This window comes from Dama dama, chromosome 2, assembly GCF_033118175.1.
Source record: "Dama dama isolate Ldn47 chromosome 2, ASM3311817v1, whole genome shotgun sequence".
NCBI lineage: Eukaryota > Metazoa > Chordata > Mammalia > Artiodactyla > Cervidae > Dama > Dama dama.
In genome coordinates, this window is record NC_083682.1 from 30,385,806 (window position 1) to 30,409,291 (window position 23,486).

Genomic DNA, 23,486 nt, shown 5'->3' on the forward strand with positions numbered 1-23,486 from the left:
ACCTCTGGGACACTCTGAAACGCCCCAACATTCAAATCATAGAAGTTCCAGAAGAAGAAGACAAAAAGAAAGGCCATGAGAAAATACTCGAGGAGATAATAGCTGAAAACTTCCCTAAAATGGGGAAGGAAATAGCCACCCAAGTCCAAGAAACCCAGAGAGTCCCAAACAGGATAAACCCAAGGTGAAACACCCCAAGACACATATTAATCAAATTAACAAAGATCAAACACAAAGAACAAATATTAAAAGCAGGAAGGGAAAAACAACAAATAACACACAAAGGGATTCCCATAAGGATAACAGCTGACCTATCAATAGAAACCCTCCAGGCCAGAAGGGAATGGCAGGACGTACTGAAAGTAATGAAAGAGAATAACCTACAACCTAGATTACTGTATCCAGCAAGGATCTCATTCAGATATGAAGGAGAATTCAAAAGCTTTACAGATAAGCAAAAGCTGAGAGAATTCAGCACCACCAAACCAGCTCTTCAACAAATGCTAAAGGATCTTCTCTAGACAGGAAATGCAGAAAGGTTGTATAAACGTGAACCCAAAACAACAAAGTAAATGGCAACGGGACCACACCTATCAATAATTACCCTAAATGTAAATGGGTTGAATGCCCCAACCAAAAGACAAAGATTGGCTGAATAGATACAAAAACAAGACCCCTATATATGCTGTCTACAAGAGACCCACCTCAAAACAAGAGACACATACAGAATAAAAGTGAAGGGCTGGAAAAAAAATATTTCATGCAACCAGAGACCAAAAGAAAGCAGGAGTCGCAATACTCATATCAGATAAAATAGACTTTCAAATAAAGGAAGTGAAAAGAGACAAAGAAGGACACTACATAATGATCAAAGGATCAATCCAAGAAGAAGATATAACAATTATAAATATATATGCACCCAACATAGGAGCACCGCAATATGTGCGGCAAACACTAACGAGTATGAAAGAGGAAATTAATAGTAACACAATAATAGTGGGAGACTTTAATACCCCACTCACAACTATGGATAGATCAACTAAACAGAAAATTAACAAGGAAACACAAACCTTAAATGACATAATGGACCAGCTAGACCTAATTGATATCTATAGGACATTTCACCCCAAAACAATCAACTTCACCTTTTTCTCAAGTGCACATGGAAGCTTCTCCAGAATAGATCACATCCTGGGCCATAAATCTGGTCTTGGAAAATTCAAAAAAATTGAAATCATTCCAGTCATCTTTTCTTACCACAGTGCAGTAAGATTAGATCTCAATTACAGGAAAAAAATTGTTAAAACTTCAAACACATGGAGGCTAAATAACACGCTTCTGAATAACCAACAAATCATAGAAGAAATCAAAAAAGAAATCAAAATATGTATAGAAATGAATGAAAATGAAAACACAACAACCCAAAACCTATGGGACACTGTAAAAGCAGTGCTAAGGGGAAGGTTCATAGCATTACAGGCTTACATCAAGAAACAAGAAAAAAACCAAATAAATAACCTAACTCTACACCTAAAGCAATTAGAGAAGGAAGAAATGAAGAACCCCAGGGTTAGCAGAAGGAAAGAAATCTTGAACATCAGGGCAGAAATAAATGCAAAAGAAACTAAAGAGACCATAGCAAAAATCAACAAAGCTAAAAGCTGGTTTTTTGAAAAAATAAACAAAATTGACAAACCATTAGCAAGACTCATTAAGAAACAGAGAGAGAAGAACCAAATTAACAAAATTAGAAATGAAAATGGAGAGATCACAACAGACAACACTGAAATACAAAGGATCATAAGAGACTACTACCAGCAGCTCTATGCCAATAAAATGGACAACTTGGATGAAATGGACAAATTCTTAGAAAAGTATAACTTTCCAAAACTGAACCAGGAAGAAATAGAAGATCTTAACAGACCCATCACAAGCAAGGAAATCGAAACTGTCATCAAAAATCTTCCAGCAAACAAAAGCCCAGGACCAGATGGCTTCACAGCTGAATTCTACCAAAAATTTAGAGAAGAGCTAACACCTATCTTACTCAAACTCTTCCAGAAAATTGCAGATGAAGGTAAGCTTCCAAACTCATTCTATGAGGCCACCATCACCCTAATTCCAAAACCAGACAAAGATGCCACAAAAAAAGAAAACTACAGGCCAATATCACTGATGAACATAGATGCAAAAATCCTTAACAAAATTCTAGCAAACAGAATCCAACAACATATTAAAAAAATCATACACCATGACCAAGTGGGCTTTATCCCAGGAATGCAAGGATTCTTTAATATCTGCAAATCAATGTAATACACCACATTAACAAATTGAAAGATAAAAACCATATGATTATCTCAATAGATGCAGAGAAAGCCTTTGACAAAATTCAACACTCATTTATGATTAAAACTCTCCAAAAAGCAGGAATAGAAGGAACATACCTCAACATAATAAAAGCTATATATGACAAACCCACAGCAAGCATCACCCTCAATGGTGAAAAATTGAAAGCATTTCCCCTGAAATCAGGAACAAGACAAGGGTGCCCACTCTCACCACTACTATTCAACATAGTGTTGGAAGTTCTGGCCACAGCAATCAGAGCAGAAAAAGAAGTAAAAAGAATCCAGATAGGAAAAGAAGAAGTGAAACTCTCGCTGTTTGCAGATGACATGATCCTCTACATAGAAAACCCTAAAGACTCTACCAGAAAATTACTAGAGCTAATCAATGAATATAGTAAAGTTGCAGGATATAAAATTAACACACAGAAATCCCTTGCATTCCTATATACTAACAATGAAAAAACAGACAGAGAAATTAAGGAAACAATACCATTCACCATTGCAACAAAAAGAATAAAATACTTAGGAGTATATCTACCTAAAGAAACAAAAGACCTATACATAGAAAACTATAAAACACTGATGAAAGAAATCAAAGAGGACACAAACAGATGGAGAAACATACCGTGTTCATGGATTGGAAGAATCAATATTGTCAAAATGGCTATTCTACCCAAAGCAGTCTATAGATTCAATGCAATCCCTATCAATCTACCAACAGTATTTTTCACAGAACTAGACCAAAGAATTTCACAATTTGTATGGAAATACAAAAAACCTCGAATAGCCCAAGTAATCTTGAGAAAGAAGAATGGAACTGGAGGAATCAACCTGCCTGACTTCAGACTCTACTACAAAGCCACAGTCATCAAGACAGTATGGTACTGGCACAAAGACAGAAATATAGATCAATGGAACAGAATAGAAAGCCCAGAGATAAATCCACGAACCTATGGACACCTTATCTTCGACAAAGGAGGCAAGGATATACAATGGAAAAAAGACAACCTCTTTAACAAGTGGTGCTGGAAAAACTGGTCAACCACTTGTAAAAGAATGAAACTAGAACACTTTCTAACACCATACACAAAAATAAACTCAAAATGGATTAAAGATCTAAATGTAAGACCAGAAACTATAAAACTCCTAGAGGAGAACATAGGCAAAACACTCTCCGACATAAATCACAGCAAGATCCTCTATGACCCACCTCCCAGAATATTGGAAATAAAAGCAAAACTAAACAAATGGGACCTAATGAAACTTAAAAGCTTTTGCACTACAAAGGAAACTATAAGTAAGGTGAAAAGACAGCCCTCAGATTGGGAGAAAATAATAGCAAATGAAGAAACAGACAAAGGATTAATCTCAAAAATATACAAGCAACTCCTGAAGCTCAATTCCAGAAAAATAAATGACCCAATCAAAAAATGGGCCAAAGAACTAAACAGACATTTCTCCAAAGAAGACATACAGATGGCTAACAAACACATGAAAAGATGCTCAACATCACTCATTATTAGAGAAATGCAAATCAAAACCACAATGAGGTACCATTACACGCCAGTCAGGATGGCTGCTATCCAAAAGTCTACAAGCAATAAATGCTGGAGAGGGTGTGGAGAAAAGGGAACCCTCTTACACTGTTGGTGGGAATGCAAACTAGTACAGCCGCTATGGAAAACAGTGTGGAGATTTCTTAAAAAACTGGAAATAGACCTGCCATATGACCCAGCAATCCCACTTCTGGGCATACACACTGAGGAAACCAGATCTGAACGAGACACGTGCACCCCAATGTTCATCACAGCACTGTTTATAATAGCCAGGACATGGAAGCAACCTAGATGCCCATCAGCAGATGAATGGATAAGGAAGCTGTGGTACATATACACCATGGAATATTACTCAGCCATTAAAAAGAATTCATTTGAATCAGTCCTAATGAGATGGATGAAGCTGGAGCCCCTTATACAGCGTGAAGTAAGCCAGAAAGATAAAGACCAATACAGCATACTAACACATATATATGGAATCTAGAAAGATGGTAACGATAACCCTATATGCAAAACAGAAAAAGAGACACAGAAATACAGAACAGACTTTTGAACTCTGTGGGAGAATGTGAGGGAGGGATATTTCAAAAGAACAGCATGTATACTATCTATGGTGAAACAGATCACCAGCCCAGGTGGGATGCATGAGACAAGTGCTCCGGCCTAGTGCACTGGGAAGACCCAGAGGAGTCGGGTGGAGAGGGAGGTGGGAGCGGGAATCGGGATGGGGAATACATGTAAATCCATGGCTGATTCATATCAATGTATGACAAAACCCACTGAAATGTTGTGACGTGCTTGGCCTCCAACTAATAAAAAATAAAAAAAAAAAAAAAAAAGAAGTTGACAGACGCTACACTATGTACCCTCTTCTTACCATCTTGTATCTTCTCCACTGCCTTTGCCTCGTGACCCAGAAACCTCATGTCATTGAGGCAGTGATATGTTAAAAATATCAAGTGGAGCATCTCATCTTGATTCTTTTCATTATTTAAATGAAATCTTTATTTCTTGAACATTAAATTCTCTCCAGAATCCAATATTAAAAAGATCTCATATAAAATATAGGTCTGAGCATATTTTCAAAAGTACATAATTTTAAACTGTTTTACTAGTTTGAAATAATCCACCTTTTAAAACACATAAGAATTTGTGGTTCACTGAGTTAGTGGAGAATTATAAACCATATTTTCAATAGGAATAGCTAATCAAAGCAGACCAAGTGTCATTGAAGGTTATTAGTTTTAGCAGACTCTCCCACGTTTGGAAAAGATAATAAACAAAAACATAAAAATAGAAATGACTTCTGCATAATCCATGGGCAACACCAGTGAGGGGATTGCGTTGACCAAAGAGGACAGAGTGAGTCAGGAAAGATTAGAAAATGAAGCTGTCATGCGTAGACGGGGGCCATTCTTGAAAGTTGACTGAAAGTGGACTTCAACAGAAGGCTCGTTTAGGTAGCTCTGAAAGAGGATGCTATAATTTAAAACGTATTTTAGGGGAATTGTTCTGACAACACCGTTCAAGGCAGAAAGAAAGAGACACAGACCAGGTTGAGGAAAGGTGGCCTAGAGGACCCAGAGATCTCATCTGTGAGCACCAGGGCCTGAAAGCAACAGCGTCAGGGTTTCCTATTGCACGAGAGACATAGACAAGGAGACAGGCTTCTGCATGCTTTGGAAAAGGAGAAGCCTATTCCTTTAATTTGCTGCTATTTTCTTAAGTTATCGAAGGCTGTTTCTACATGACACTCCAAATATCCATGTAAATGTGGAAAAATATGACTAGACTTGTTAAGAATTTCAGGTCATCATCTGTATATTTGGCATGGTATACGAATGGCAGATGATGGACCAAGTCTTTCAGTGAATGGATTTAATGGAGCAAATATTTGGAATTATGCTTTCAAAGTTTCATCCAAAATTATAAAATTTGTTTAAAATGCATAACTTACGCAATGCACAAAGTCAGAATGGAAAATTCAAATAAATCACCTACCAATAGGTGATTTCTCAAAAGTATAATGCATTTGATGTTTTTTTCTATTTAGAGATATATAAAAATTATGATTATCTGAATGTGAAAGAAGCTATGTATCTCATTTACAAAATAAGAGAGATTGAAAAATAGTAAAAGAGAAAAACCTTCTCAGACTATAAAAAGTATTAACTGATTGCAAATTTAGAAATATTATCAGAGCTGGGAAGATTATAATGTATTGCAGATGCCATCTAGGTATATACCTGGTTCCCAGTAATTCTTTGTCCTCTGGGATTACCACCTGGCCCTTCCCTAGAGAAGTGGTCTCTAGAATACCTTCTATCTGACTCTGATATCACTGGATACAGTTAATTAGCTCAAGGTGGCCACCGAAACAAAACTGAATCAGTTAGAATTTCCCTCTTGGAATTGTGTGCCAAGAAGCAACTAATGAAATCTCTCTGTTTGGCTGTACTATATTATAAGTAAGTAAACTCAGAGGATATGAGGTGGTCATAAATAACCAGGTAGAGAGAGCAGCATGTCTTTCCACCAAGAGGTACAGAAAAAGGAGTGTGTGTGGGTGTGCACACATGCACACAGAATTTTACATGAGAGAGAAAGTTGCATTGACTCTTGATTTTTACACTTACAGAAATATTTAGACAGCCTAGGCAGTATTCATAAAAGAATCCTCAAGTTGATGGAGAGACTTTTAAGCCATACTATGTGAAGAACGAGAGTATGCAACCACAAAATAGAGACCCTGGGGGATAGAAGAGCACTCTGAAGTCTGGAGAAGGAAATGGCAACCCACTCCGGTATTCTTGCCTAGAGAATCCCTTGGACAGAGGAGCCTGATGGGCTACCATCCATAGGGTCGCACAGAGTCAGACACAACTGAAGCCACTTAGCATGCATGCATGTCTTGAAAATAAAAAGGAATGATATATTTTATGCTCTACAATGGTTGCTGGATAGAGATTCTGAGAAAGCAGTTTTGGGCTAAAGGATTTTACTATATTGAGTTCTCTGAAAAGGAAAAGAATGCCTGGGATAGCAGCAAGATTTCTTTCTGTGATGTTACCACAATCCAGGCTGGTAACCATTCGAAAAAAATACCTTCCTGTAGGGTGAGGCATTTTTATGTTTATAATTGGAAATGGAAGATGTGTGAAAGAGCTGCCTTTTAAAATTCCTTGTAACCATGAAATTCTCTGCTAAATATACTCAGCATTGGAGAAGCCTGTCACAGTTCTTTAGAATTCAAGCTTCAGCTCAGTGCCAAATAGGGACCAAGAGGAGCTCTATTCTGTGCAAGTCACACTTGGTGGACTGGGATGGTCCTTGAACAAGTCAGCAAGAATTTCTCATTGGAGTAAAACTCACCAAGTCTGGGGAGTTGGGGGCCGCCTAAAGCATGAGAGCAGTGAGAATGTGCAGAAATAAGCTTGAAAAACCTAAGAGGAGATGGAGATATTCAAAAGTTTCAAAAGGACTGCTTTGCCATTCTGGTGGATAGCTTTCCTTGCCGTGAAAACCTGCAGAATTCTCTGTTTCTCCAGTTTTTTGTTAACAGCTTTTGCAGTTTACTTTTTTTTTTTTCTTACTCCCTATTGCCTATAGATGTCAGTATGTGGGTATTTTTGAATATATATGTGCATATATTGGATTTTATAAAATTTATATTTTATAATTTAAAACAGTATCACTTTAAAAATAAAAATGAGAATTTTAAAATCCAGAAGTAATGAATAATTATTATAAGACTTTAATACAAAAGTTTTTAGTTGGAAGTATACTAGTCCTAGGGCTTCCCTGATAACTCAGCTGGTAAAGAATATTACTGCAATGCAGGAGATCGTGGTTCGATTTTGGGTCAGGAAGATCCCCTGGAGAAGGGATAGGCTACCCACTCCAATATTCTCGGGCTTCCTTGGTGGCTCAGCTGGTAAAGAATCCTCCTACAAAGGCAGAGACCTGGGTTTGATCCCTGGGTTTTGAAGATTCCCTGGAGGGGGATATGACAACCCACTCCAGGATTCTTACCTGGAGAATCCCCATGGACAGAGGCGTCTGGCTGGCTACAGTCCATGGGGTCACAAATAATCAGACGCGACTGAGTGAGTAAGACACAGCACATGATAGTCCTGTTGTATTTTTATTCAATACTTGTTCAATCTTTGAGTGTTAGGAATAGAACGTACATCCTTCCATCCTTCTTTTTCTCTCTGTCTCTCTCCTTCAATAGAGATATTATAATGTCTCTCTAGAATTTGAGCACATATGGTCCAGAACACAGTTCCACTACCTCTTTATGCATCAGTTTTCCATTTGCAATAAGATACTACAATTTGATGTGAAGTTTATTGAGTGCCTGGTGTCCTATAAGCCTACAATATCAGTAGGCATTCATATTATATTATATCACAAGTGTTCATTGTGAAAAATATCAGACGCAGTAATGGAAATCCATATTTTAAGTGTTCATATGTGGCACTTTTGGGGTTTGCCAGGTTGCCCCTAACGGTAAAGAACCCGCCTGCTCTTTTTCTGTTTTGCATATAGGGTTATCGTTACCACAAGAGACACAGATGTACAGAACAGACTTTTGGACTCTGTGGGAGAAGGTGAGGGTGGGATGTTTTGAGAGAACAGCATCGAAACATGTATATTATCTAGGGTGAAACCGATCACCAGCCCAGGCTGGATGCATGAGACAAGTGCTCGGGTCTGGTGCACTGGGAAGACCCAGAGGGATTGGGTGGAGAGGGAGGTGGGAGGGGGATCGGGATGGGGAACACATGTAAATTCATGGCTGATTCATGTCAATGTATGACAAAAACCACTACAATATTGTAAAGTAATTAGCCTCCAACTAATAAAAATAAATGGGAGAAAAAAAAAAGAAAGAACCCGCCTGCTAATGCAGGAAACTTAAGAGATGAGGGTTCAATTCTTGGGTCAGGAAGATCCCCTGGAGAAGAAAATGGCAACCCACTTGAGTATTCTTGCCTGCAGAATCCCATGGGCGGAGGAGCCTGGCGGGCTACAGTCCATAGGGTCGCAAAGAGTCGGACACAACTGAAGCGACTTAGCACAATCAGCGCATGTGACACTTCATTCTAATAAACAGTTTCAGTAAATCAAACCTATTTCAGGCTGTAAAGGAAACTGAGATTTAAAATCCACTTTAAATGAAAGCATATTAAAGTTTTACCCAGTCACGCATAAATCATGTAAGAACCAAAGTGACTGTAGTTATTTTATAAGTTGTTCCTATTATGTTTTGCTTTGATAAACAACATCCAGATTGATTCCAACAATCGTATAGACTTTCATGGATAGTCCTAAAACTGAGAGTGTGACCTAGGAGTTTCTAGATAAGAAAACTGCAGGCCTCATTAAGTTCTGCGTGAAAGAGCAGCAGGATGTGCTAGTCAAAGAATGAACACAGGGACCTCTAGTGGTACCGGTGGCTATGACAATGATCTCATGCGTATTAAGTGATCATTTTCCAAGCATTTTGCCTGCCTTATTGTCTTCTAAACCTCACTACGAATCTATGAGGTAGTTCTGTCATTATGCCCATTTTATAGATGGATAAAAATGAGTCTCAGAGTATACTCTCCTATTCCATAGTCTCCGTGTTGTGGTTACACACCAAGAAAATATTTTTGTTCCAGAAGTTGTCTTTTGGCACTAGACTGGGAATTTTAGTTTGTATGCTACGTTTTCATCTGGTCGTTGCTGTTGCTTTGAAGGAGTTTAGTCCTCTAGCCATACTTAACACACTACAATACTTAACACGCATGCTTCACTCATATGCTGTTATCTGCTATCTGAAGTGATAGCTTAGATGATAAAATGAAGGCACAGAAAGATAATAAAGTCTGTCATCATTGAGAAAATCCTAAATCTTTGAAGGAAATGTATATTTATGAAAGTATTTAATTTTTAGTGTCAGACAGGGTCCGTATGTCCGAGTGAGCTTGAGACACAATGTGTATATTTGTGCAGACATGTTTTTTATTATCCCCAATAAATGAGCTTTCACATTAGAAATAAATTTTTTTTTCTCTTTGTTTTTACAAAAAAATCTCAGACCTTACACAAGATGTCTAAAACATAATGCTTTAGAATTAGTCAATTGGGGCATCCAAGGGAATGTTGATTTTATCCTATCAGCAAGTCTATGGTAACTTTTTTTTTTTTCTTTTCTGAACAGCATGTTCATACCCTAGCATGCTGTCACTAAAATTAGCTTGCCAACTCTTAATTATTTTATTGATATGATTTGACACATTATGCAGCTCTCACAGTGGGATTCTTATAAGACACAATAGCAAGGCAATTTCTCTTAAATACAGCTTGCTTTTAGAGCTTCCATGGGAGACAGTACTCTTTACCAGCATCCTGAGATGCGATCCTGTATATTTAACTGTGTCTCTATACATTCTAGTTATGTTTCTGAAATGTATATGTGCAGTGAAATCTTATTTCATAGTGTACAGAGTTATATTATGTCTCTCTTTTCCTCTCTGTTTTCTCCTAAACAAGAGAACAAATGAAGGCTCTCCAGGAGGCCCTGGAAAATCAGCTTAAGGAGACAGCTGACAAAGCAGAAAAACAAGAGGCTACTGTAAGTGTTTCTTTTTTGTGTCCTTTGCTTTGGGGCTGGAGAATTGTTCATTTATATTTTTTCCCCCCAAATCACTATTGAACAAACACACCTGTAACAAATAAAAACGAAAATACAATAAATAAAACACCACCACCAAGATTATAAAACATACTTCATCAGCATTCATTCCAAAAATAATATGTTTTTGCTTCTTAGGGGTCTGCTAATTCCCAACCCTTACTTATGAATGAGAAACTGAGGACAAGAGTGCTGGTGTCAGGCCCCATATCAGCAGCCCTTGAATTTTGGGATGTGACCTTGAACTAAATTAAGCTATCCAGAGCCCTAAGCCATACCTTACAACCACTGAATAGATGTCTCTCAAGGGTGGGATTACACCATCTGCCTATTTAATCATCTCCACAGGTGATCCTGATACACCCCAAGATTTAAGAATCAATCTTCTCTCCAGATTTTCTCTCTCAAAATGATGTTCACTTGACCTTCATATTTCAATTTTTATGACTAATATTCCCCATAAGCAGGAGGGATAGTGGTCTGGATAGTAGTGCTGAAAACTAGATTTCTACCTGTTCCCCCTTTATGTTCAATTTATGAGGATTGAAGTGTTTATTCTATTTGAGGACCTGAGTCTTTTTTAAAGTATAGTCTATTAATTAAAATTTTAAGGTATAGTAAGACCAACAGAAGGGCTTCCCTGGTGGCTCAGTAGTAAAGAATCCACCTATAGTAAGGAAGCCACAGGAGGCACAGGTTCGATCCCTGGGTCAAGAAGATCCCCTGGAAGGGGGCATGGTGAGTCCACTCCAGTATTCTTGCCTGGAGAATCCCATGGACAGAGGAGCCTGGTGGGCTTCAGTCCATGGGGTTGTGAAGAGTTGGACATGACTAAAGCAACTAAGCATGTGCACACAAGAGCAACAGATCAGGAAATGACTACATTTGGAAAGATAGTTATTTCCCACAGTTGCCAAGAAGGGTGGCATGCCACATGACCAGGGACCATGCAGGGAAGCCCCAGGTCAGTCCCGGGGCAAATGAAGGTGGGGAAACTGGACAAGAAGAGCCTCTGTTGTGGTTTCCGTGGGAAGGAGAGGGTTAAGCAAGGTAAGCTGGTCTATGATTGGCCAGTTTGAATGATTTCAGCAGGCTCTGGGACATAGGGGCTGTTTGTCTGGTACCTGGTTCAAAGGATGATTAAGGCATCCTTTATGATTAAGGCATTTATGTAGTGTCCTGGAGTGTGAGAACCCAATACAAGGTATGGGTGGGGCTACAGGCTCTGTATTGGTTAGTTTGCATTTGAAAAGCATGCCCCCAGAAAGTGTATTATTTTTAGGGGGTATGGAAGGAGCAGTGGTGAGGAAGGCAGGAGGTGAAGATAGGATGACTCATGCATATTATTGGGCTGTCCATAATAAGGCTTGTCTGCGTATGTGTGCAAGATAGAAGTTAAAGCTTCTAGTTTACAGAGGCTAGAAACAGTGCTAATACAATATCTCCATCCAGGTTGATTACCTGGGACCCCAGCCCCTTTGAGAATTAGCAGAAACGCCTGCCTTTCTTTTGCAATGCTTCCTTGAATAATCGGAATTCGAGTATAGAATTTTGCCTCTGAAACTTAGCCCTGTCTGTCACCTGGAGTAACTGCTTCCTGGAGACAGTCTTTGTAATGATGACTTGATTTTCCTAGGTGCAGATTTATTTCCTTTTAATAAATTCATTGTTATCTGTCCAGCCCACCAGTAAAGATGAGCACCTTTATTCTTCTCTGTTACGCCATGGCAGCACTCACTGCTAACCTAAACCTACAGTGCACCCAGTGTCTATTTCTTTGGACATATGTGTGTGTTAGTCACTTCAGTCATGTCTGACTCTGTGCTACTCTATGGACTGACTGTAGCCCGCCAGGCTCCTCTGTCCATGAGATTCTCCAGGCAAGAATACTGGAGTGGGTTGCCATGCCCTCCTCCAGGGGATCTTCCCAACTCAGGGATCGAACCTGCGTCTCCTTACGTCTCCTGCTTTGGCAGGCAGGTTCTTCAGCCGCAGTGCCACCTGGGAAGCCCTTCTTTGGACACAGGTGTTACATGAAAGAGCAGACACATTTTTAGCACCACCATGTTGATCCCTCCCCTCAAAATCTGACCCTGTGTACTGAGTGACCCTAATTGCAATCCCATTTCTGCCTTGATTTATCACATTTAATCTCAATTTGTGAATACCCCAGTCATAAATAATGGCATTTAGACCAGAATAGAAGTTTCCACACTATTTCTCATACTGTTTCCATACTATTTTCTCAGATTCTCACAATAAAATGGCACACTATTATTATTATTATTTTTACTGAAAGTGAATAACTATTGCTTGTATTTACACAGTTAATATTTGGAGAAGCCAAGGCATGAACCTGTGTTTACTCTAATATGTTACACAAACTAAGTCTAATATCCCCAAAGAAGAAAGCTATAATTGTTGAAGGAGCTCAGGAAAAGCTAGAATAGCCAAGTATCAGAAAATACTGGGGACAAGGGATGCATAGTTGGGGAGAAGAAGGTCTCAGAACCCTTCTAGTGCTTTTCTTAAAATTCAGCATTGAATCTTGAGGGAAGATTTTCCTCTCCCACCCCATAATACTGTACTGAGCCAGAAACTCCCTAAATGTATTCATAACCTAACATGTGCTACAGAATAAGAATAGAAAGAAAGAAAGAAAAGAAAGGCTCCTCCATCCATGGGATTTTCCAGGCAAGGGTACTGGAGTGGGTTGCCATTTCCTTCTCCAGGGGAGCTTCCTGACCCAGGGATCAAACCCAGGTCTCCCGCATTGCAGGCAGATGCTTTACCATCTCAGCCACCAGGGAAGCACAGAATAAGAATATTCAGGTTTAAATTCCTAGTGGTTCATCCGTACCTGCGTGTTCAGTCACTCCAGTCATGTCCGACTCTCTGTAATCCCATGGATTACCTGCCAGGCTCCTCTGTCCATGGGATTCTCCAGGCAAGAACACTGAAGCAGGTTGCCTTGCCCTCCTCCAGGGGATCTGCCCAACCCAGGGACTGAACTTGTGTCTCCTGCATTGTAGGCAATTTCTTTACCCACTGAGCAACCTGGGAAGCCCAGTGGTCCATTTATTGTCTATAAAATTAAGTTCTTTAACCTGCAAGTTTCCTTATTTGAAGAATTTGGGGAATAATTCAAATTAAAATAACATGCATGATTGCCCTAAATTTTTTCTTTTACCCTAAAATTGTTATCTGGCATATAGTAGATAATAGAAATTTAATCTACTCAATAGAAAGAAAACAATTGTCATAAATAAATTTTCCAATTGAAAGAATAATGTAGGCAAAAAATTACTGATGGCAAAAGTTTCAATGTATTTTAATAAATGTTTAAATAAATGGTTAAACAATTCCTTGTGTTTGGAAAATATATAAAACATTTTCTAATAACTCTTTAGTTACTAAGAAATAATAAAATATATAAAGAAATAATAATAATGAAGACACCATGTGCCAGTGTAATAGTTGAAGTAGATGCAGAGCTTTACATGCATTTTTTCCAGAAAGAATACTAGCAACAAAAATTCAAGAAGTTATTGATAAAGCAAAACATCAGTGTAAGAAAGAGAGTATTATAAAAGTTGAAGACAATAAAATAGAAAAAAAATGACTAAGTTATTTGAAAGGACTGATAAATAGACTTTGAGAAAGATTAAGAATAAAAACACTCCAATTTTAAAATGTTTAATTAAAAGAGAGCTAATAGTCATAATAGGAATTTAACAAAATAAGTTATAAAAAAAGTTATTATGAGCAGCAGGACACTGGTACATTTAAAATGTACATATAATTACTAGATGAATACATATAAAATGCTAACATTTTTGCAAGAAGAAATGTAATACTTGATTAACTGAATACATTCAAAATTTTATTATGCTGAAAGACCTCCTTTCCCATATATTCCAGGGCCGGAAGATGACTTCTACCAATTTTTAAAGATCAGCTAATTTCAAATATTGACTAACTTGCTTCAGTTGTGTCCAATTCTTTGTGACCCCATGGACTATAGCCCACCAGGCTTCTCTGTTCATGTGATTCTCCAGGCAAGAATACTGGAGTGGCTTGCCATTTCCTACTGCAGGGGGTCTTCTCGACCCAGGGATCGAAGTCAAGTCTGTTATGTCTCCTGCATTGGCAGGCAGGTTATTTACCACCAGCGCCACCTGAGACCCAATTTCAAATATAGGCAAATACGTTCTCAAAAATAGAAAAAGGTTGAAAACTTTCATCTAAGTTTATGAACATCATCACTTATGATTCCAAAATCAACTAATAGCTATATATGTAAATTAATAGCTATTTTTCCACTAATGAATGTACATGTAAAATTTCTATAAGAGCAAATTCAAGATTATATTAACAATATATATCATCAAGATCAATGAATGCAAACACCTGTGGAAATAAATAATGCTTGTCTTTTGGAGGGAATGTGTTTGTGCTTTGAGTTGAATGACTAATAAGTCCAAAGTCAAAGTACAAAAATAGATGACAGAAAGCTTAACAAATATGGGAATAAAATATATTTAATTAGTAGAAGTTTTTTTTTTTTTTTAATGAATCTAGAAAAAGATTGATTTCATACTACTGGGACTCCTCACTTCCAAACTTTAGTAAAGGCTCAAAATGTTTGTGCTTTTTCTCCTTATTGAAGATTAAATAAGTATATATGTTTAATTGTTGCAAATAATTCAGTGAATATTCTTTCTGCTAGAAAGACTCTAGTTGATGTAGTTTAATGTTGGATAATAAGGGGACAGTGAGGAATTTAAACTGTTCATTTCCAACTAGAGGGGAAACATTTGGATTTGATTCTGTAAATATTGTCATGCTATTTAGACTTAGGACCAAAAACTCTTATGTGCTGCCCTTGATTACATATCTAATTACTCTGCCTTTTTTCCATAAAAGAAGATCGTATATTTTATGCAAAAGATGTTGCAAATACCTATATTAGTAAGTCCGACTCTGTGCAACCCTATTTGTGACCCCATGGACCATAGCCTGCCAGGCTCCTCTGTCCATGGGATTCTCCAGGCAAGAATACTGGAGTGGGTTGCCATACCCTCCTCCAGGGCATTTTCCTGACCCAGCGATCAGAACCCTAGGGATAAAACTCCCATCTTTTGTGTCTCCTGCATTGGCAGGCGGGTTCTTTACCACTAGCACCACCTGAAAATCCTCAGTAAGTCCATAGTAAAACATTATAAAACTTGAAGGTGATAGTACTTTTAAATAAACAAAAATATAAAAGAAGACAAAATTTTGAAAATTCAAATGAAAAAGCATTTTAATGAAAATTAAAAATAAAACTGTCTTGATCTAATTCCATTTGCAAATACTTTTTATGAACATGTGAGCATCTGTTTTTATCTCTAAGCAGATAATGGAGTAGCAAATCTTAGAAACTTGTGTCCTGTATGAAAAACCTAACAAACAGCAAGAAAGAATGATCTATCAGGTGTAGCCGGAGTAATTAAATCCATTAATGCTCTCTGGATGCATTTCACCACTCTTGTTAATTTTTATGGCTTAACTTGCCCTAAGTGAGACATAATTAGTCCAAAGGCAAGAATTAGCTTCAAGCGCTGACTCTCATTAAGAATAAGGAATTATGGCCATCTGTTCTTTACTCAATGTAAATAGTGTTATTTTCTGTCTCTCAGAACTATTTCACTTCTGATTTTCCAGGAATCTTAAAACCTGCTGGGATTCTAGACTAGTGGTTTCAAAATGCTATGACTTTTGAATATTCTGAATGTATTGTAGGTCCTGAATAATTGAACATTGCATTCCCAAGTCTCTGTCCGTTTTTTAGTCTTGACATTGCAGTATATCTTCACTACACTGTTAATTAAAGTTAAGTGTTAATTATGGAGAATATATAATAAATAGTATCAAAATGTGAGGATATGGGGAAAATTGTGGCATCACTGATAAGATAATATGGGGTCATTGTCCCCATGGTCCCTGATGGCTCAGACGGTAAAGGATCTGCCTGCAATGTGGGAGACCTGTGTTTGATCCATGGGTTGGGAAGATCCCCTGGAGAAAGAAATGGTAACCCACTCAAGTATTCTTGCCTGGAGAATTCCACGGACAGAGGAGCCTGGAGGGCTACAGTACATGAGGTTGCAGAGAGTTGGACATGGCTAAGCGACTAACACTTTCACTTTCATGGCATCACTGAAACACCAGGTTATTCAGACAACTAAGATGGCTTTAAATAGTTCATAACCAAAACTAAAGACAAATCTGTACATATCAAAATTTTCTGGTGCCCATTAAGTGCTGAGGTAGAGTATTATAAGTCCTGATGGTTTGCATTTCTTTTTGTAGTTTAAGTGTCTGACTCATACTGCAATAAATTTTTTTTAATTAAAAAAGATTTGATTGTAGTGGTGGCCACTTCAAAGAGGCAACCACTTCAAAAAGGCCTTTCTCCAATAAACACTTAGCCAACCACTGACTTGAAGAATCAGCTGTACCTCCCACCTCTGCTCCCCAGTGAGCCTTTTTTTTTTCCCCCCAGAGGTTTTGGTTAATTTAAGTTTGTTAACTGACGTTTGGGGCTTCTTGACTTTTGTTTTGTTTAGTGATTTTCTGTTCTGCACTTTAAATTGCCGCTCATATTTTATTGTTTTTAATTTTTAAAATTTTTTTCATGTATTTTTATTAGTTGGAGGCTAATTACTTTACAATATTGTAGTGGTTTTTGCCATACATTGACATGAATCAGCCATGGATTTACATGTATTCCCCATCCCGATCCCCCCTCCCGCCTCCCTCTCCATCCCATCCCTCTGGGTAATCCCAGTGCACCAGCCCCGAGCACTTGTCTCATGCATCCAACCTGGGCTGGTGATCTGTTTCACTATAGATAATACACATGTTTTGATGCTGTTCTCTCAAAACATCCCACCCTCGCCTTCTCCCATAGAGCCCAAAAGTCTGTTCTATACATCTGTGTCTCTTTTTCTGTCTTGCATATAGGGTTATCGTTACCATCTTTTTAAATTCCATGTATATGCGTTAGTATACTGTATTAGTGTTTATCTTTCTGGCTTACTTCACTCTGTATAATAGGCTCCAGTTTCATCCATCTCATTAGAACTGATTCAAATGAATTCTTTTTAATGGCTGAGTAATATTCCATTGTGTATATGTACCATATTTTAAAGTCACCAATAAAGAGTGAACATTCTGAAATCCTAGGCCCCCACCCTCTACCCCAATAAAAACAGAACCCCAGGTCCATGGACTCCTTCTCGCTGTCTCTCCTCACAAACACCTTCTAACTATACCATGTTATTTCTTGGACTCATAAGGCATAAACCCTTATTTTTTTTCAAACTTTCCTGACGGTTATTACTGAAGGCATCTTGCAGTGATAAACAGAACCACAAGAGTTGGTCCAGCCCATAACAGTGGTAACCAGTAAGTTGACACCAGCCCAGAGCAGAAGAAATGGGCATAAAAGCTATTTTGGGGGGGGACATACTGCTTTGCACACATATCTAATTATGATTGTCATCAAGTCCTTCTAGTGATAACTTTGTTTTATCCATCAAATTGATAGTGAGTATAACTAACATTTTCAGGTTGCTGTCAGTATCTTCATGATTCAAACTTAACTTTGAAAATTGTTGTGGCCGAACTGAAGGACATAGTGGTTCTCAGGCTTCTGCTTCTATTTTATGTGTAGTTTGACCATCAAAAATTGTTTGGTTTAGATTTTGTTACCATTTGGTTACAGATTTCAGCAATATTGTATATAGGCAGAAACCTCTTGGTTTCTTTAGCACAGTATTTATAAGATTCCATGCCTCAGGTGAGGATCATCACTGTGCAATTCCTCTCATACTTGTCCATATGTCAGAAATACCTGGAGAGAGTTTTAATATAAGAGATTCCTAGGCCCAACCCTAGACTCTAGCTCTGTTTAGGAACCATATTTTTAAAAATTAAGCTTTATACAGGTGAAAGAATCATAGTCATAATGGGCCAGTCAGGATGGCTGCTATCCAAAAGTCTACAAGCAACAAATGCTGGAGAGGGTGTGGAGAAAAGGGAACGCTTTTACTCTGTTGGTGGGAATGCAAACTAGTACAGCCGCTATGGAAAACAGTGTGGAGATTTCTTAAAAAACTGGAAATAGACCTGCCATATGACCCAGCAATCCCACTTCTGGGCATACACACCGAGGAAACCAGATCTGAAAGAGACACATGCACCCCAATGTTCATCACAGCACTGTTTATAATAGCCAGGACATGGAAGCAACCTAGATGCCCATCAGCAGATGAATGGATAAGGAAGCTGTGGTACATATACACCATGGAATATTACTCAGCCATTAAAAAGAATTCATTTGAATCAGTTCTAATGAGATGGATGAAACTGGAGCCCATTATACAGAGTGAAGTAAGCTGGAAAGATAAAGACCAATACAGTATACTAATGCATATATATGGAATTTAAAAAGATGGTAACGATAACCATATATGCAAAACAGAAAAAGAGACACAGATGTACAGAACAGACTTTGGGACTCTGTGGGAGAAGGCGAGGGTGGGATGTTCTGAGAGAACAGCATTGAAACAAGTATACTATCAAGGGTGAAACAGATCACCAGCCCAGGTTGGATGCATGAGACAAGTGCTCAGGGCTGGTGCACTGGGAAGACCCAGAGGGATGGGATGGAGAGGGAGGCGGGAGGGGGGATCGGGATGGGGAATACATGTAAATCCATGGCTGATTCATGTCAATGTATGGCAAAAACCACTACAATATTGTAAAGTAATTAGCCTCCAACTAATAAAAATAAATGAAAAGGAAAAAAAAAAAGCTTTATACAGGTGAAAGAATCATAGCCATAATGTGCATTTCTCAATTAAAATACAATTTCTTATTATATAAGAAAAGAGTATTTTTGTATGATTAGCAGATATATTTATGAATTGGGCAATAAAAGTTTGGTTAGTGAAAATTGTAATCCTTTGTTCTTTTTCCATATTTGTTGACAGAGATAATCATTTATTTATACTTCAAAAATTATGGAAGTAAACTTATAAAAGCTATTGAAATAATGTGAAATGTATCTACATAGTGTCCTCTTTATTTTCAGATTCATTTTCTAAAGACTGAAATGGAAAGAAAGAGCAAAATGATTCGAGATCTCCAGAATGAGGTAAGACTTATATTTCAGGGAGTTTTATGGAAGTCAAAGAATATGCACAAACACAAATATTGATTTGCCATAAACTTTAGAGTATTGGTCACATTACATTTTGGCCTTTAGCTGTGTACTAATGGAGAGAAACTATAAGGTAAGAATTTCAGAGAGGATAATTCCTAATTTAATTGTGATATGTGTGATATGTGATATCACATATGTGATAATGTTATTAGTTCATAATCTCCAATTTATTTATCCTTCTAATAATGTTTTGACAATATTAAAAATTATTTTTATTTCAAAAATGTATTTATCTACATAATTCTGTCACAGAAGCTGAAGAAGAAAGTTAATTAGAAATGGACTTCATGTTAGGAAAAGCCGATCTAGAATGAAAAAATTATGTAAGATAATTTTAGACTAAAGAGACTTGAACACAAGCAAATAAGTTTTAACTACTTTCCTTACAGTCTTTAAAATGTAAGGACCCTGTAAAATGCAGTGTGCATTTTTTTCTCTTTTGAACATTTATACATCTTGTTATACAACTACTTAATTTTCTAAATTTTTTCACATTTATATTTCACCTCTTTATTTCTTTTTTTCTTGACTGCAATTAGTTATGTAGGACTATTAAACCATTAATTAAACTAGTAATTAATCATGCATCTTCTTTGATCAACCCCACTAGGTTGATTTTAAATCTCAATCAATTGCTTTAGCCATTACTATTCTCCTTTACTCTCCTTCCTTCCTTATTCCCTTCCTTCCTTCTTCAATTTTTTTGTGACATTTCAGCAACAGATGAGCTACATTATTCCTAAATTGATACTACTTTTATGTTCAGGTTGAAAAATAGTCTTTATAAATGTCTTGGTATCAAGATTTAGCATTTGTCCTCTGATTATTACATTAAAATGATTTATCATGCATGCAAAAAATGTATCATACATGCAAAAAAATGAGAAAGGAAAACAAGAAAAGTTTTAAAAGGCTTTCTTATGATTCTATTTCCATTTCTTTCTAATGATTTTTTCCTCTAACTCTTCTGAAGAAAGTCTAATGAGATGAACTTGATAATGATTTTCCTGAGGCCTAAATCTTCCTGGATTTAATGTTTATAGTGGAAAATGTCAGCAAAGTAGAGTTGTTCAAATACTGGGCGTACTAGATAATTTCTTGTTCACTGGGGCTCAGAGAGGGCTAGACTACTCAAGTCTAAAACTTTCCATGGAATATTTAAAACAAAATTTAAACCGTTATTAAAATAGGAAAGAAAATACATTTGGGTTTGTACACAGACACCCATACACACACACACAACAATATAAACTTGGTTGTATAATAATGAGAGGATTATGGGCTAATTTATATCTCTGTATATGTATTATCAGTTAACTTTTAATCATAGATAATTTTTTTAAATTTAGAATTCAACCAATGAGAAGCTTTTTCATAATCAAACTTTAAGTTACTCATAACAGGTACAGATGAGTATTAATAAAATATTTTATTTGCTTCCAGGGGATATATTTTAAGTTTAATATTAATTTTCTAGTGTGTAGATTAGAATAATTCTAAAAGCAGTACAACTCTTCAGAAGTAATGACTGCCAACTGTCTAATAAGTAAATTGGCTGTTTACTTTCATCCTATTGAAAATCTGCAAGATGATAATTTATAACTAGAGAAAGTTTTTGGCTTCTCTAACAAAACCTAGTGGTGAAATTATAGACTGAATGCTTTTAGTTTAACTCGTTTGTATGAATTCCTTGAAATTTTAGATTTATTGTTTTGACAAATAATCAGTATGTAGAGATCGAACAAAATAATGGATCCATACCCTACACAGTAAAATTATATGGACGTCCACTGCCTAAAAGATTTTTGTTCAGAAATAAGAAAATAAAAAGGTAAATTGATTAAATAAAATGTGAAGAGGTGAGGGAGATCATACGCGTATAAAGGAATTTGGGGGAGAAGATTGAAGTGTTGTGAATGATGTCTGGCTCTAGGTGAGTGATCATACCATTGTGATTATATGGGTCATTAAGATCTTTGTTTATAGTTCTTTCATGTATTCTTGCCACTTCTTCTTAACATCTGCTCCTGTCAGGTCCATACCATTTCTGTCCTTTATTGTTGCCATCTTTGCATGAAATGTTCCCTTGGTATCTCTAATTCTCTTGAAGAGATCTGTAGTCTTCCCCATTCGATTGTTTTCCTCTATTTCTTTGCACTGATCACTGAGAAAGGCCTTCTTATCTCTCCTTGCTGTTCTTTGGAACTCTTCATTCAAATGGGTATATCTTTCCTTTTCTCCTTTGCTTTTCGCTTCTCTTCTTTCACAGCTATTTGTAAGGCCCCCTCAGACAACCATTTTGCCTTTTTGCATTTCTTTTTCTTGATCTCTACCTCCTATACAATGTCACGAACCTCCATCCATAGTTCTTCAGGCACTCTGTCTCTCAGATCTAATCCCTTGAATCTATTTGTCACTTCCACTGTATAATTGTAAGGGATTTGATTTAGGTCATACCTGAATGGCCTAGTGGGTTTTTATTTTTCCCTACATTCTTCAATTTCAGTCTGAGTTTTGCAATAAGAGTTTATGATCTGAGCCAAAGTCATCCATTTTTGCACTTAATTATTTATTTTTCATTTTGTATTTGGGTATTATATAGTTATAACAAATATGAAAAGTTGCACCAAAGCTTAGAATTCTCTTTGATTTGCACATTTAAAACAACTTCTCTCCATTGTCACTTCTAATTTTCTTAATTTTACCTGTTGTTTCTTATAGGATAAAATAAGTCTCTCTAGTTAGTGAAGAATCTGCCTGCAATGCAGGAGACCCCAGTTCAATTCCTGGGTCAGAAACATCTGTTGGAAAAGGATAGGTCACCCAGTCCAGTTATTTTGGGCTTCCCTTGTGGAACTATAAAGAAAGCTGAGCACCGAAGAACTGATGCTTTTGAACTGTGGTATTGGAGAAGACTCTTGAGAGTCCCTTGGACTGCAAGGAGATCCAATCAATCCATCCTAAAGGAGATCAATCCTGGGTGTTCATTGGAAGGACTGATGCTAAAGCTGAAACTCCAATACTTTGGCCACCTCATGCAAAGAGTTGACTCATTGGAAAAGACCCTGATGCTGGGAGGGATTGGGGGCATGAGGAGAAGGGGGTGACAGAGAATGAGATGGTTGGATGGCGTCACCAACTCAATGGACATGAGTTTGAGTAAACTCCGGGAGTTGGTGATGGACAGGAAGGCCTGGCGTGCTGCGATTCACGGGGTCACAGAGTTGGACATGACTGAGCGACTAAACTGAACTGAACTGAACTGTGGCTCAGCTGGTAAAGAATCCGCCTGTAACGCAGGAGACCTTGGTTTGATCCCAGGATTGGGGAGATCCACTGGAGAAAGGAAAGGCTACCCACTCCAGGATTCTGGTCTGGAGAATTACATAGACTGTATAGTCCATGGTATCACAAAGAGTTGGACACGACTGAGCAACTTTCACGTAGTGGTCCTAGACATAGGAAAGGCTCAGGGGAGAAATAGGCTAATACATAGTTATTGAAATATGAGGAAAAATTAAGCATTGGGACAAGCATTTCAGATTTGTTTGAAACTACTTAATGAAATGCGAAAGTTTGATAATATTTAGAATTTTTTAAAGGAACACATAGCTGGAAATATT

At 37.4% G+C, this 23,486-nt stretch overlaps 1 protein-coding gene across 1 annotated transcript in view; it reads left to right on the forward strand.

The window, feature by feature from the left end:
• Window positions 1-23,486, forward strand: part of LUZP2 (leucine zipper protein 2) — a 476,247-nt gene that overhangs the window by 216,005 nt on the left and 236,756 nt on the right. Inside the window, exons 4-5 of the mRNA XM_061158485.1 lie at window positions 10,448-10,529; window positions 19,732-19,794. Coding sequence (XP_061014468.1) covers window positions 10,448-10,529; window positions 19,732-19,794 — 145 coding nt within the window. The remainder of the gene's footprint in view (window positions 1-10,447; window positions 10,530-19,731; window positions 19,795-23,486) is intronic.